This window comes from Watersipora subatra, chromosome 5, assembly GCF_963576615.1.
Source record: "Watersipora subatra chromosome 5, tzWatSuba1.1, whole genome shotgun sequence".
Classification (NCBI taxonomy): Eukaryota; Metazoa; Bryozoa; class Gymnolaemata; order Cheilostomatida; family Watersiporidae; genus Watersipora; species Watersipora subatra.
Window position 1 is genome coordinate 21,517,777 of NC_088712.1, and position 15,171 is coordinate 21,532,947.

At 36.6% G+C, this 15,171-nt stretch overlaps 2 protein-coding genes and 1 non-coding gene across 3 annotated transcripts in view; 2 read left to right on the forward strand and 1 right to left on the reverse strand.

Annotated features, from left to right (window-relative positions):
• LOC137396452 (uncharacterized) overlaps positions 1-11,365 on the forward strand; it is a 140,377-nt gene extending 129,012 nt beyond the window's left edge. The window contains exons 2-3 of the mRNA XM_068082736.1: positions 9,576-9,654; positions 10,975-11,365. The gene's annotated coding sequence lies outside the window, so the exon portion shown is untranslated. The remainder of the gene's footprint in view (positions 1-9,575; positions 9,655-10,974) is intronic.
• Positions 1-15,171, forward strand: part of LOC137396451 (denticleless protein homolog) — a 36,305-nt gene that overhangs the window by 12,888 nt on the left and 8,246 nt on the right. Inside the window, exons 6-10 of the mRNA XM_068082735.1 lie at positions 2,617-2,717; positions 5,346-5,450; positions 7,863-8,071; positions 13,214-13,394; positions 14,939-15,094. Of these exons, the coding sequence (XP_067938836.1) occupies positions 2,617-2,717; positions 5,346-5,450; positions 7,863-8,071; positions 13,214-13,394; positions 14,939-15,094 (752 nt within the window). The remainder of the gene's footprint in view (positions 1-2,616; positions 2,718-5,345; positions 5,451-7,862; positions 8,072-13,213; positions 13,395-14,938; positions 15,095-15,171) is intronic.
• Positions 1,012-1,082, reverse strand: Trnag-gcc (transfer RNA glycine (anticodon GCC)). Its single transcript has one exon. It is a non-coding gene; the product is annotated as a tRNA-Gly (tRNA).

The window sequence follows — 15,171 nt, forward strand, 5'->3', positions numbered from 1 at the left end:
ACAGCCAAAATAAGATAATATCCTTTCTTATAAAAGCGACAATCAGAACGGAACCTGCTGAGCAAACAACGCAAATATTCTGCTTTCAAAAATGTTAATTTTTGTTTCTGGTTGTATTATAATTATATTTTGTTTACATCACTTGTTCTTAAATATATATTTGTAGCATTTGATAGATCATTATATAACTTTTAAGCTTGCAGGTTTATAGCATATTATTTGATAGCATCATTGCAGTCATATAAACTTGGCATTCAATCCTTCATTTTTTCGCGACGTCATTTTATCACTGTCGGCCATCTTTATAGACAATTTTATTGTTAAAAACACGAAGCTTTTGCAATGATATTTTGAAAATGATGCTTTTGTTTGCAATTTTTTTATTATAGTATCAAAACAACATCTAAAAGTATTAGTAAATGAAAAAAAACGGTCGTTTTCTACAAATATGGCGGCTTTTTCGTGAACGAGCGCATGTGCAAACGACTTGATGACGTCAAAAAAAATGATGCACACAAAAAGCCAGTTCTGGCTGCAAACTTTAGCAAGCATATCAATGAGTGCAATGAGCTTTAATACAACATTAAATATAGATATAAAAAATAGTTATATGGTAGTGTCTGTACGCACAACGCCATTCGTATTTACCGCTGTTCGTAACACGAATGTTAGTTATCAGGGTAACATCTGTATCTCCAAAAGGAGCACCAGGGCATTTCTAACTGACTGAGAAATAAAAAATGGCTGCTAGTAGAACTTTAGTATCTGAGTATGACAACTGATTGATATTTCATGATGAAGGATCAAAAATAGACAAAGCTATAAGTTTCTCGTTAGCAACAAGAGCTTTACACTAAAACCATTTGTTTTCTCTTTATAACAAATATACATGTAGATACTCTATCAGACTCAGTGTACTGCAATCATTATGTTTCTTTAGTTACATCGAGAACATCGCAGTTTTGAAATGGATAAATGAAAAATATCTGAGAAATGCTATTGGAACAAAAATGCATCGGCCGGGAATCGAACCCGGGCCTCCCGCGTGGCAGGCGAGAATTCTACCACTGAACCACCGATGCTTCACGATGGAGTGTGATCATGTGTAACGCCTGTATCGGTCAATAACAGAGCATTAGTTTCTAGTGACACGCTGATTGATATTCTTATTAATGAAAGATTAAAAATAGACAGAACTAAAAAGCTTCTCCTAGGCAACAAGAGCTTTACACTCAAACTATTGTTTTTCTATTTATAACAAATATACACACTCCATCAGATGTGCTGCAATCATTATGTTTCTTCAGTTACCTCTAAAACATAAATTCTTTGGAAAAATGTTCAGTCTATTTGATTCATGTTTTTCTTCATTGAGTCCTACAAGTTTAGAGTTTTAATATGGTATTAGATTAGGTTTTTAGATGAGGCTATTGTAACCGTCAGATAACAAAAAGTCATAGGATAGGTTGGCATTATTTGAAATAGCATGGCAGGTCTAAACCCCAGGGCTGATACTCCCCCCTAAAAGGCCCATTAGGTTCGGCTCAAAATCACGTTTTAGGGGGGGGGGGTTAGACCATGGGCACTGTCAGTGAATTTGCTACTTTAGGGGATGGGTTTCCACAACCAAGCCAGTAAAAAGGCCCATGCTCATTGAGGCTTTATTCGGCCAAAGAAATTGCACCGAAATTCCTCTCTTCACTTTAATGCATATTGCTGCTGCTTGCTTGCTGACGGGAAAGGAAGGTTAAAGAGACAGTCGACACTGCATTATCTTAGCAACCCTTTAGCAATATACTCAGAATGAATCATATGATATTTATTTAATTAATAATCATTATGTTTTCCTTTGTAAATGAAAAATGATGATTGGATGGTTGATGTTTGGAATCAGTTTTATTAGGCCTAACCCTTTTGCAGGCATAGCGGAATTTTGTCACTTTTTGATACCAACGTTAGTGGGCAGAGCGACTATTATGTGACCACACGAACGGTTTTTATAAATTGATTTATGGTTAGCTAATTGCCTTTTTTTGTTTAATTTTTTTACCAATAATAAACTAAAATATATTGGTCTCTGTTAGCAACAAAAAAATAATCCGTTTGCAGAAGAAAAAACGATCGTTTTTGCAATACTAAACAAACGAAAAATCCAAAATAAAAACTTTCGGAGTTTTGTTTGTAGTTTTTTTCTGCTTTATTAATGCATGAATCATATAGGATGTTTAGCAGGGCGTGGAACCAGGGCCTCCTATAGGGAACTCCCAGTGTTTAGGGGGTGTATTTCAAATTGACCAACCAGGTGATTGGGGGTACAATATCTAAATTCAAATTGACCAACCAGGTGATTGGGGGTACAATATCCAAGTCTGGGCCTATCCAGGTGGGTGTTTCTTTCAGAGTATCAGCCCTGGGATCTAAACACTGACATGTTATGACAGGTTAGTGTACTGTGGTCGGTTGAAATTCTCTGATAGATTAGAATACATGTTATGACTGGTTGGCACGTGATGTAAGGTTGATTTGCCACAATAGATGACATACCATGACAGGTTGATATAACATATTGGTTGATCATGACTAGTGAACAACGTAAAGGATTATATGGTGTTTTAGCTGTATAAAAGTCTGGGATCTAAGGCGCAGCTACAAGACACAAAAGTCCGAGCCACAGGCTAAACACAAATTTACTTACCATGGCAAGAGTCTCAAGCAAGGTAAGTCAACCACTAGTTAGGTGTGTCAATCGCTAGTTAGGTTAGTCAATCGCTAGTTAGGCGTGTCAATTACTAGTTAGGTTAGTCAGTCACTAGTTAGGTGAATCAATCACTAGTTGGGTGTGTCAATCACTGGTTAGATTAGTCAATCACTAGTTAGGTGTGTCAATCACTAGTTAGGTGAGCCAATCACTAGTTAGGTGTGTCAATCACTAGTTAGGTGAGTCAATCACTAGTTGGGTGAGTCAATCGCTAGTTAGCTAAGTCAATCACTAATTAGGTTAGTCAATCACTAGTTGGATGAGTCAATCGCTAGTTAGGTTAGTCAACCACTAGCTAGGTGAGTCAATCACTAGTTAGGTGAGTCAATTGCTAATTAGGTAAGTCAATCATTAGTTAGGTTAGTCAATCACTAGTTGGATGAGTCAATCGCTAGTTAGGTTAGTCAACCACTAGTTAGGTTCGTCAGTCGCTAGTTAGGTGAGTCAATCGCTAGTTAGGTTAGTCAACCACTAGTTAGGTTCGTCAGTCGCTAGTTAGGTGAGTCAATCGCTAGTTAGGTTAGTCAATCACTAGTTAGGTTAGTCAATCACTAGTTAGGTTAGTCAATCACTAGTTAGGTTAGTCAATCACTAGTTAGGTTAGTCAGTTACTATGTAGATGAGTTAATCAGCTGGTGACATACAGTAATCGATGAATAGGTAGGTTCATGGCTTAAGGAATGAAGAACACTGAGATAAAGATGAATATCAGGTTTTTCAAATAAGTAGTAGGTAGTGATAGGTTAGTAGAGAAATATAAATGGTTTGTTGTGATTGTAGTTATTAGTATGTGGATTATTACTATCATTGGTAGAAGTCACTGCCTTGTTACATGTTCATGTGCGTTAGAAATGAGTTTGACGTCAGGTTGTAGGTGTGAATCTTTACAAAGCTCAAATATTATGGTTACTGTAGTTATTCAAATGGGAAGTTATCATTCATCATAATTTATTTCTGTTTTCAAATTAATATTTCAGTATAATACGTTTATAACTGTGTAATCACCCGGAAACTGAAATAAAAAAGAAGTTTTTGGCTCAAATACTGCTCAATATAATGGTTTGGCAAATGTTTGGTAAGTGTTTTTATGCCTTGAGCTGTTATATATTTGGTTTGTGCTTTTCCTATCATATCATTTCATTAGAAAGCTTAGAAAGTTTATGTCAGGTTGTCAGAGTGTCGCTTGCTCTTATAAGCTAAAATAGAGGTTGTCCAGTTTGGAGTTGTCTAACCGTAAAATATAATTACAGTGAAACTCGGATAACTCGCCCTCGGATAGCTCGAACACATGGTTAACTCGAAGGGATTTGTTTGGTCCGTTCCCACGCAATGATAAATTGCTTTAGATAACTCGACCTTAACTTCGTTAACTTGAACATTTTTTTGCCCATCGGCCACTGTTATCGCTTTAGAATGTCACTTTATTCTAAGCCATAGAGATAAACATAAACTTGTAGTAGTTCTTAGGCGTCATTATTACCACTATCGGCAAAATATTTTTGTTTACGACTCTTCTAAAGGTTTGAAAAAAATCAAATTTTACCAAACATCCGCTTGGGGATAGCCTTCCGAAAGCAAGGAGAAGCGAGGTAACCTTCAGATAAACTTCAAGAATATTCGGCAAAATTGGTTTCTGTTACAATGCTAAAAAAAGTCTTTTTTTTGCTGAGCATTTCAACCGCAATCAAGTTTTGCCTATTTTAATCTCAAAACGTCCTGGCAGTCACATTACCTAAAACAAGCAAATCTCAAGTAATAGGAAAATATTTATACTTTCTGATAAAAATTGTTAAAACATTACATGAGAGGCCCCTTAACTTGCAACAAGCAATCAATGCTTTTGATTTATGTATGGTTTGTATATGTACTGATAAATACATGCGCTTGTGACAGTGTTCTCGTAACTTGAGCGCTCTGATAACTCGAACACTTTCTCTCGGTCCCGTGAAGGCCGAGTTAATCGAGTTTCACTGTACTTAGTTTCCATACAGCAATAGTATAGTGATAAACCCTCATATGATGCTGCAAAGACATCGTGGAAACACATGCGCTGCTCTTATTCTGTTATCATTCAGTGTTGCTGTGCTGAAGCGAAACACCTGTGCGATGCGCCATCTTTGTGCCCTGGAAACAGCCTTAGTAACCAACGGCGTCTCACTTGTGCGCCCACCTAGGTCTTGTTTTCCTATTGCGTCATGTGTCATACAACCATCGCTTTACTATAGATATGATTTGTTTGTTGGCTGAGCATAACACGTCGATACTGACGCACCCAGGTTTCTCTACACTATTGCTGTTGGAATATTTATCAAATTACAGTCGTGTTGGAAATAATTTAAATTCCTGGCCCAAGCTTTTAAATGATATGCTAAACAGCTGAGAACTGTCTTATCCAGAGAAAATTCTAAAAGCTGCCAGTTACGGCGAGGGTGACAGCTGATTAGCAGTTGAAGTGCAAAATGTTACGAGTTGAGTTGGTGCTAGTTGCTATAAAACATCGTGTTTTACTCCAGTTAGATGTAACTTATTTGCTGCCAGATATATTTATCCTTCAGTGTCATTCTGTCAGCCAGTATATGTATTATAGTCGGTTACTCTGGACTCACCACGGACCATGCGAGGAGTTTTATTTTTGCCAACTGTATAGACGATTCCATATACCAGTTTAGCGTTATCAGCTGTCAGGATGAAGGTATGCGATCAGAGCTTAGTTTGATTGGCTGTGTCAATTTGATGTTAACCTGCTAGGGTTGTCAGCTTGATGCGCTGTCAGATGCAGGTAGCGGCTGATGCTATTTTAAATGGTTGTAAAGAGGCAGACAAACGGCAGACTAGCTCTTATGTTTACCAAATGTTTACTCTTATGTTTTTCATCGACAACAAACTAAAAAAAAATATATATACTATATATATACTTTATGTGCATATAAACTATATATACTATATATGCATATGAATTAAATAATATATACTACAAATAATATATGTACTTTATAATAGATATATATATTATGTTATTGACAACAATGTTATACAAAAAATATATACATGTGTATACTATATATGTATTAATATAGTATTAATTTATAAATAGTTACCCTACGTTTATGATCGAACGCAATTCTACTAAAGTAAGATATGATTTATTTCATTTTCTCACCTAATAGAACATTTGACAACTAAATACGAATAAAGTAAAATTCAAAGCCACAAAAGAACTCTACACAAATAATCATAAGTGGAGTGATTTTGTAGACTAAAACTTCTGGAAAGTCAAATTTCCCTTCACTGCAAATCTGTTTCACGGCGTGAAGAAAAATTCAAAATTTCAGATAAGTTGTTGTTTGAAACGTATATATATATATATACGTTTCAAAAACTATTTACGATGGAACGTCGGTTCTCGGCCAATTAAGTTTTCGACCGAAAAGATTGAGATTTGTTTGTCTCGGATCTCGAACATAAATTCGGTTATCGACCGAATTTATTTCGTCGATCAGAATTTATTGCGAATTTATACCGGAGCATGCGCATTAGAATCAAACGCTCGGAACAGCTCCTGAAACAGCATGGAAACATTTGTTAACAAAAGGAAAGGCAAGTTACGCTTAATGGATTTGCTAGGGAGACAACTCCTCTAGTCGAGTTACCCTAAATCAGAGATGTCAAACTCAATTGTACAAGGGGCCAAAATTCAAAACACAATCTAGGTCGCGGGCTGAACAGAATAAACATTCAACACACTAAAACTAAATGTTTATGGAACATAAATATGGATAAAAACACAGGAATATCACTCTGAAACAAACTTCAAATTAAATTGACGCGATAAGTACCCAACAAGGCAGCTGAAGCATTGCATTATGGGATCTGTATGTCTGTGCAGTATTATGTCATCAGTGCTCCATATCGATGGGCTACGAATAATAATAATGTAAAATGATCTTGCGGACCAGATCTGATTAAAGGTGGACCGGATGTGGCCCACGGGCCGGCCATGAGTTTGGCGGCTAATATATTTTGGAGGAGGATTTTCCTTCAAATATGTGAAGTAAATGTACCATTGCTGTTTATATTTTTTTTTTCACATGATTTTTGATGTAACTGATCTGCTGCATTCTTTGCTGTTTCATTATCAATTTCTGCATATTTTGGTATTGTATCTTAACCTAAAATGTTTTCGATGTTTTAAGAGCAAAGCATACGAAATGTTTACTTTTTGTTTACTGGTTTCATCATCATAGATAGAAAATCTTTTATTAAAAATATACACGATCTATATCTATACGTTTTTATTTATAGTATGTAGTTTACAGTGCAGGTTAGGGTGTAAAATGTTTGAAAAAATACTTCACCCAAGTTATTATCTCGGCTTGGAACGGATTACAATTTACATACATTAATTCTAATGGGAATAATTGTTTCGGATCTTGAATAACTCGGTTTTTGAACAACCTTCTGGAAAGGATTATGTTCGAGAACCAAAGTTCCACTGTATATACTTTTTAGATATGTGTTTTATATATATATATATATATATATATATATATATGCATGTGAAAAATCCTGTTTTGTAAACCTTTCATGAAATCGTTTTGAAATTCCAACAAAATCATTTTGCTGAGCAGAATAAGAAAATGAAGTGATCTTTTCAAATAATAATTGCAGTTTTGATTGCTGTTAGCCGAAAATCGTTGCATACAACACTATTTCCTTTTCATATCTAGTATTTATCTACAAACTACAAACAGCGAAAAACTGAGCGAAAAAGGAACTCCTAGGAGCTCGAGTTAATGTTGTTTGATAACAGTTATATTGAGTAATTTATTATTGTGTGCGAAGGAACCAAGCAAAACTGTATGATTTTATGTGTTCAAAGTACCCATGGGCAAATTTTCCATATTTGACTGCACCTACAATTTATATCTATGTTCAAATCTCATAGTAGTTCGATGAGAATTTACATTCCGGTTAGCAACACTGGCTTTTGCTTCTTGTATGTAGCTGTACAAGGAATATTGAGCAGATAACTCCAATACCTTTCTAGTAGTAAAGTTCTGTAGCTGTGACGAGTGTAAACCTTATATACCCTCCTTTTTTGTAGTCGTTGCCACATACAGGTGCCACCGCAACAAAACATTCTTTGTCAAGTCTGCTCTGAGCCCAGACGATAACTACCTGTTAACTGGCTCGTCAGACCATGCAGCCCGAATTTATGATGTAAGAGGTCGCAAAAAATCCATGGTTTACCAGCTTCTTGGACACACGGATGAAGTGACGTCGGTTGCCTGGAGCCGATATGAGACTGGCAAGGTAATGAATGTAATGTGGGTGAATATCGTGGTGCAGAACAATGCTAACTCCCAGCTCTATGGGCACATCACTAGAGATGCACCGATACGGGGCTTCAGTATCGGTGCATCACTAGAGATGCACCGATACGGGGTTCCAGTATCGGGACCAAACCATTCTTTTTTTTAGAAAAATCTGAAACTTCACATTTGCAGATTTATCTAAAAAAGAATGGTCGACTTACTATTAATAAGATTACATATTAAGTAAAGTTGTTAAGTTAATATGTTAACTTAACATACTAAGTTAACATATTAACATAATATGTCAAATTAGTATGTCAAGTTGACATATTAAATTACTATGTTAATTTAATATGTTAACTTAATACATTATGTTAAAATATTAAGTTAACATAAAATTATCTACTATATAAACGGCAATCGTTGTCTGTGTATCTGTGTGATTGATTGTCCGCCTTATAGAGTACCGTACTTTTCCGACTATTAGCCGCTACTAGGTATCTAGGGCGCGTTAACGGGATTCTCCGGTTAGTACACGCCTCTACTATACATAACCTATTCATCGGTTTTACACAAAAACACGTCACCTCCGGTTAGCGCGTGCCTATTTATGGCGCCCAACGACACTGGTGCGTTTGAAACAGCAAATTTGCTGCCATGTTGTAAAGCACCGTCCTGAGTTCGGCTGCCTATACAGCTATACAAATGTACTAATCATTAAATAAAATAAATAGTAATTTACATGCGATTAATATTTACTGCCAACGCGTACCGAGAAGGTCACGTGAACGTTGGTTTCTTGCGGTCACTGGAAAACGCAGTTCTCTCCTACTAAATTTCTACATAGAAAAAGGTAAGTATTTCTTAATCAATGTTGTATTGTATATGAATTGCCACACTTTCACTACATAACCCCTTCACTTGCGTCCGTGTACAAATTTAGCTATCGGCCTATTGCCAGCCATTTTGCCGATATTGCTTAATATGTATACATTATTTTTTCAATTTCAAACTCGATCTAGAACGTTTGTTTTGGTTATATATTTCATTTTGGCAACATGTTAACAAGCACTGCTATACAAAGCATTCGTTGTGTCTATACTTTGTGCATTTTAATTATCTGTCATGTGTCATCAACATAAGTAGTTATTTGTTTTTTAACTCGGACGCATTTAATGAACTCGCACAAAAAATCTTCGTTTTTAAGTTAGAAATTCTCGAACGAAGATTTAAAATTAAATTTTAGGCTAATTTTATAGAGAAATCTTTGGACAACATTGTCACTACTATAAAAGTCTTAAAGACCGTTGGTTATGTTATCAACGAATATTAAAATTCAGTTACTAGCAATTGCTGGTAAAATTGCAAAATGTGTCTACGGCGGTCGACCATAGAAAACGCATGAGTCTACTTCGGTGAAAGGGTTGAAAACGTTGGATTTGCCACTGTTTGTGATAGTAACCATGTTCACTTCGTTCTGAGTTACTTTTATTCTTTTCCAGCTACGAGTACTACAGCTACTACAGAACTTGCACGGGTACTGCTACTGCGTTTTACCTACTAAATTTCTACATCGAAAAGGTTAGTATTGTTGTATGTTATTGCTATTTACTATGTTATTGCTATTGCTATTTTAATTATATGTGTAATCGCAAAAATATGAATCAGCTATGTCATCAACATAAGTAATTGTTTTCTAACTCGATGGCATTTTCAAAACTTACACAAAAATGGTTGTTTTTAACCACTTCGGCTACAATTGCATAATCCGATTTCGCGTTCAGGTACAATTAAATCATGATGCTCTACAGATTATGACATGGGTCAACAAAAGTCATTTTAACCGTAGAAGCACTCACATTTTTACATAGAACACCTATACTTTTGGAAAGCAAAGAAAATTCTGTATCTGATCGTATTATCTTTATTTCAAAAATTAAAAATAATAAATATTGAAAGTAGCATGAAATAGCGGTTTTATTAAAATTCGTGTTCTACGAACATTTTTGACTAATAAGGGTAGCATGAAAATGTATAAAACTATATATAATAACAAACAATTAAAACATACTGTGTATACAATGCAATCTACAGTATCTTCCATAGCTGTTAACTTATCTTCGTCACCACTCTACTGGAAGTCTGCCATTTCTATCGCTGAATTGAAGCCTATAGCATCAACTACTAACTACTACGCGTTGTTACTAACTGATCTAGATGTTGAACTTTGAACCCAAATTACTCGAAATTCTTTCATTTGACCATAGCTGTTTGACCAGTCCGATGTCTGCAAACATGTCTGAAGGTCATGCTTAGCTTTGTAGATAGAGTGTAACTGTAAGCGGACGGGTATAACTGGAGTACCTCAGAACCTGGTTGCAACCTCAGAACTTCTATGTATGCATGCATACATAGAAGTTCTGAGGTTGCAACCAGGTTCTGAGGTACTCCAGTTATACCCGTCCACTGTAAGCAGGCTCTAAATATAGATAGATGAGTAATGCAACTACGCAAAGCCTAAAAACTGGCTAATGAACTTGAGAAGAATATACTCGAAGCCGCTATAGCGGTGCATGCATCCGAAGTGGTTAAGTTGGAAATTCTCAAACAAAGATTTAAAATTAAATTTTAGGCTAATTTTATAGAGAAATCTTTGGACAACACTGTCACTACTATAAAAGTCTTAAAGACCATTGGTTATGTTATCAATGAATAATAAAATTCAGTTACCAGCAATTGCTGGGAAAGTCGCAAAAATGTGTCTATGGCGGTCGACCATAGAAAACGCATGAGGGGGTCTACTTCAGTGAAAGGGTTGAAAACGTTGGATTTGCCACTGTTTGTGATAATAAACGTGTTCATTTCCTTCCGCAGCTGAGTTACTTTTACTTTTTTTTCCAGCTACGAGAACTACAGAAACTACAGAACTTGCACTGGCACTCCGAGCCTGGCGATAGGCAGCGGTGAGAAGAAAGCGAGCAGCGTATATTACAAAAAGCACACCATCTCATTCAATGTTAGAAATGCTTGAAGCAGTACAGTGCCTTCCAAAAAGCCTATTGGCCAAACGCAAAAACAGAGATCGAATTTGCGAAGCAGCAGCAAGACGAGCAGAAACTGCAGAGCAAACGCAGCTACGCCCACAACGAAACGGAACTGCTGCTGCAGCTGCTAGAAGAGCAGAAACCGCCGAACAAACACGGGTACATCGAGAGCAGGCCAGAATAGATGCTGCAGCCGCTAGAAGTGCAGAGACTACTAGACCGACCCCAGCAGTAACTCAAACGGCTCAGAGCAGCCGCTACATCGGCCAGACGTGCTGAAACCTCCGAGCGGATGCAGCGGCGACAAGAACATGATGCACTAGCTACAACAGCTGCTCACCGAGCTGAATTTTCGGAGCGGATGAAACGGCGACAATAGCGAGATGCACTAACTACAGCAGCTGCTACCAGGCGCCGTGTATGGACAGAAAACTTCGCGCTTGACTACAGTCATGCAACACAGTATAGGGTTGAATTTTTTTATGGGACGAATGTCCAAAAATGCTTCAGATGTAACGCCTTACGTTGAAAAGGCGAGAGGCCATATATGTAGTTTATATAGTAGATTTTATTGATAATAAATTTTATCAACAACCGCATTACTGCTGCACAGTTTGTATATACCATGTCAAAACACAGGCTATAGACGAAGAACTGGTGAGTCATGATTAGTGTTTCAAGCATGCAGAAGTCTCAATTCAATAAAAGCTGGCGATAGCTAAGCAGTGCAACAGCAAAATATTTTCTAGAATTTCTTAAAATATGTAAAACATTTCTATACTGCCAGTTTGAAGAGCGTCAATTTGCCTAGCAATGTCAATTTCATTATCAGTTCTGTGTACAAAATTAGGACAATTCCGATTTGAGTAGTTCGAGACTGATGCATTGTAGACTAGCTGTAAAACACATTGCACATCTCCAATGGGCTCTCCAACATTATTGACATGTATGACTGCATATGTGTATGCAGTCAGATCAGCACAAAAATTTCAGTAGATTGCGTATTTGGAATTGTTTACGGTATGAAAGACAACTCTCAATAAAACTTGCTTTACGTAAATCTGTTCCCGAACACAGGTAATGCAGCTAGTCTTTTATATATTAAAAAAATAACTCTCAACTTACAATTTTAAACTGATAAAATTAACTGTAAGTTTTTGTTACTCATATATAAATATCTGATGAATTCGAATGCTGGCAAATTATCTTTACTCATACCTGAGCGATAAGCACCTGATAAGTTTAGTGAACAATATTTTTAGGACTTCCCGTTAAACCTTTATTTGAACGGCATGGCGCCCTATTTTTTAACCCTTTCCCTGTAGTGGCATTTTATTAGAGGTGATGTTCAAATGGAGGGTGGGGTTGTATTTTTTAAATAGCTTGTCAGAATTATGGAAAGCTAAATTTAATCCTCTTACGGGCGAAGCTAATGTCGCCCATATTTTGTACTCTCCTTCGAGCGGGCCGACAAACCCTTTTGGGTGCAATATATCTGCTATAACTTACCTCCAACTTGTAGATCTCTGAATAAATATGCATTTGGAAGCCAGGAAATATCTCTTATTAGGTAATGTGTATTGCTTGTAATTAACCTGCGACGATCTTAGTCTGCATTGCAATTCGGTGAAGCTTTCGATTTATTTCATTCTAAATTTGAAGGAATATTTTTATTTATAAATTAATTTAACAATGTTGTACTAAAGCTCATTGATATGTTTGCTACAGTTTGCAGCCAGAACTGGCTTTTTATGTGCAATAGACGATGAGTTATGAGGGTTGATCCATTGTAAGTCAAGTTTATATAACTGCAACGATGCTATCAAATAATATGCTGTAAACCTGCAAGCTTATGAGTTGTATAATAATAATCTATCATAATCTATAGTTTAATAACTGGTTTCAGAAACTTGTCAGGTTTGTCTTCCGTTTAGGGATAAAGTCGGTTGATCTCTTTTAGCTGGACCTGATGATGTAATTGGATTTTAGTGAGAATCATTCAATCGGTATCCATGGAAGCTCTTTTGATTTAAATCTGAATATCTGTACCTTTTAGTTTGACACTCGTGATTAAGTTGCTTTATGTCTTTCTACAGCTGGCTACCATTAGTGATGATGACACACTGCGCATCTGGCGATTGACTTCTAATCCCGCAGATGATGTGATAGAAGGCACCTGCCAACTCTTGTCGACCATCAGCAGCAGCATGACTGGCATTAAAACCCGACAGAGAGTTAGCCAGTCTTGTACTGTAAGACCTCTCAGCGCTGACAAAGGTACTCCGTGCTTCCCTCGTCTCAATTCACAGTCCTCTAATATCTGCATCCATCCCCCCTTAGCTATTCCTCCATCCACCTTTCAATGATTCCTCCAACCCCCTCAGATATTCCTTCATCCACCCTTCAGAGATTTCTCTATCCATCCTTTAGATTTCTCTTTCCACCCTTTATAGATTCCTTCATCCACCCTTTATAGATTCTTCTATCCACTCTTGAGAGATTTCTCCTTCTACCCTTTAGAGATGTCTCCTTCCACCCTTTAGAAATTCCTTCATCCACCCTTGATAGATTCTTCCATCCACTCTTTAGAGATTATTCTATCCCCCCTTAGAAATTCTTCCATCCACTTTTAAGATACCTCCTAGTGCTGGATAACGATTCAAGTGCATTCGGTTTTTCGATAGTTGTTCTCTCTCGGTTCATCGATTCAGAAGGAGAAGACAACTGCGTATGAACCGAATTTTACATCACGATTCGATTCAGTGTTTGCGCATGCCCACGCAGCAGTTTCCTAAGCAAATTTTCGTGAGAGCAAATGATCGGTCAGCAAATGAGTTTAGAGTTGTTTTTTTTCATCCAAATTGCAGTAATGGTCTTGACTCTTTCCAAATAACCTCATGTGATGTTTTGTAGTGAAGAGACTTATATTTGTAATATCTTATTATGACATTAATCTTCATCGATTGTATTTGTCCTGAGCATATTGTAATTTTTTATTTATATTTATTCAATTGTCTTTAATTACGTAATCAATTTGATGTTGATTCATTAAATTTTAAAGAGGATACAATTTTTCAAATTGTATTGGTTAATTAATATAATTAAAATTTTCACCATTACTTAAACATTTTTTTGCAAATATTAATTATTAGTTTACTAATTATTAATAAATATGGTATACAAATCTCGGTTCGATGCGGTTCATAATGCCAATATGAGTAAACTGAAGTAACAATTGAAGATTCAGTTTCATTCAGTTTTCAGGAGAAAACAACTCTGAAATTGAATGCATAGTGCAGGTAGACATCGAACAGCTCTAATACTCCCCCATCCATGCTTTATAGATTTTTCCATCCACTCTTTAGAGATTCCTCCTTCCATCATTTAGAGATTTCTCCTTCCATGCTTTATAGATTTTTCCATCCACTCTTTAGAGATTCCTCCATCCACCCTTCAGAGATTTCTCCTTCCATCATTTAGAGATTTCTCCTTCCATCATTTAGAGATTTCTCCTTCCATCATTTAGAGATTCTTCCATCCACCCTTCAGAGATTTCTCCTTCCATCATTTAGAGATTTCTCCTTCCATCATTTAGAGATTTCTCCTTCCATCATTTAGAGATTCTTCCATCCACCCTTTAGATATTTCTCTATTCACTTTTTGGATCGGCTTTCATTTTGTTTTTCATCATCTGTTTTATTTTCACTTAACATTTAACTTCAAGTCATTTATTCCTTCCTTTGCACGCACTGTATGCCTTGCAGCTGTTGTCAAGCTTTGTTGCCATCAGTTATGTACTGTGTAGAGCATTTATCTTGCAGGGGTATTGCCGTGGCCGGTTTTCAAAGGCCTTGACATCCACCCTAAGGTGTCTTCTCCTAAGAAACTTCTTATCAGTCCAAGGAAATCAAGCAGCTCTTTTGCTGCCTCCAAAACCCAGGCAGCTGTTGCTGCCGGCACAGCTCGTCTCTCATTAAGTACGTATCATTCGTATTTCGTGTGTCAACCTGCTTGAAACATTTTTATTTTTCAGGTAGATGCGAATTTTTTTGTT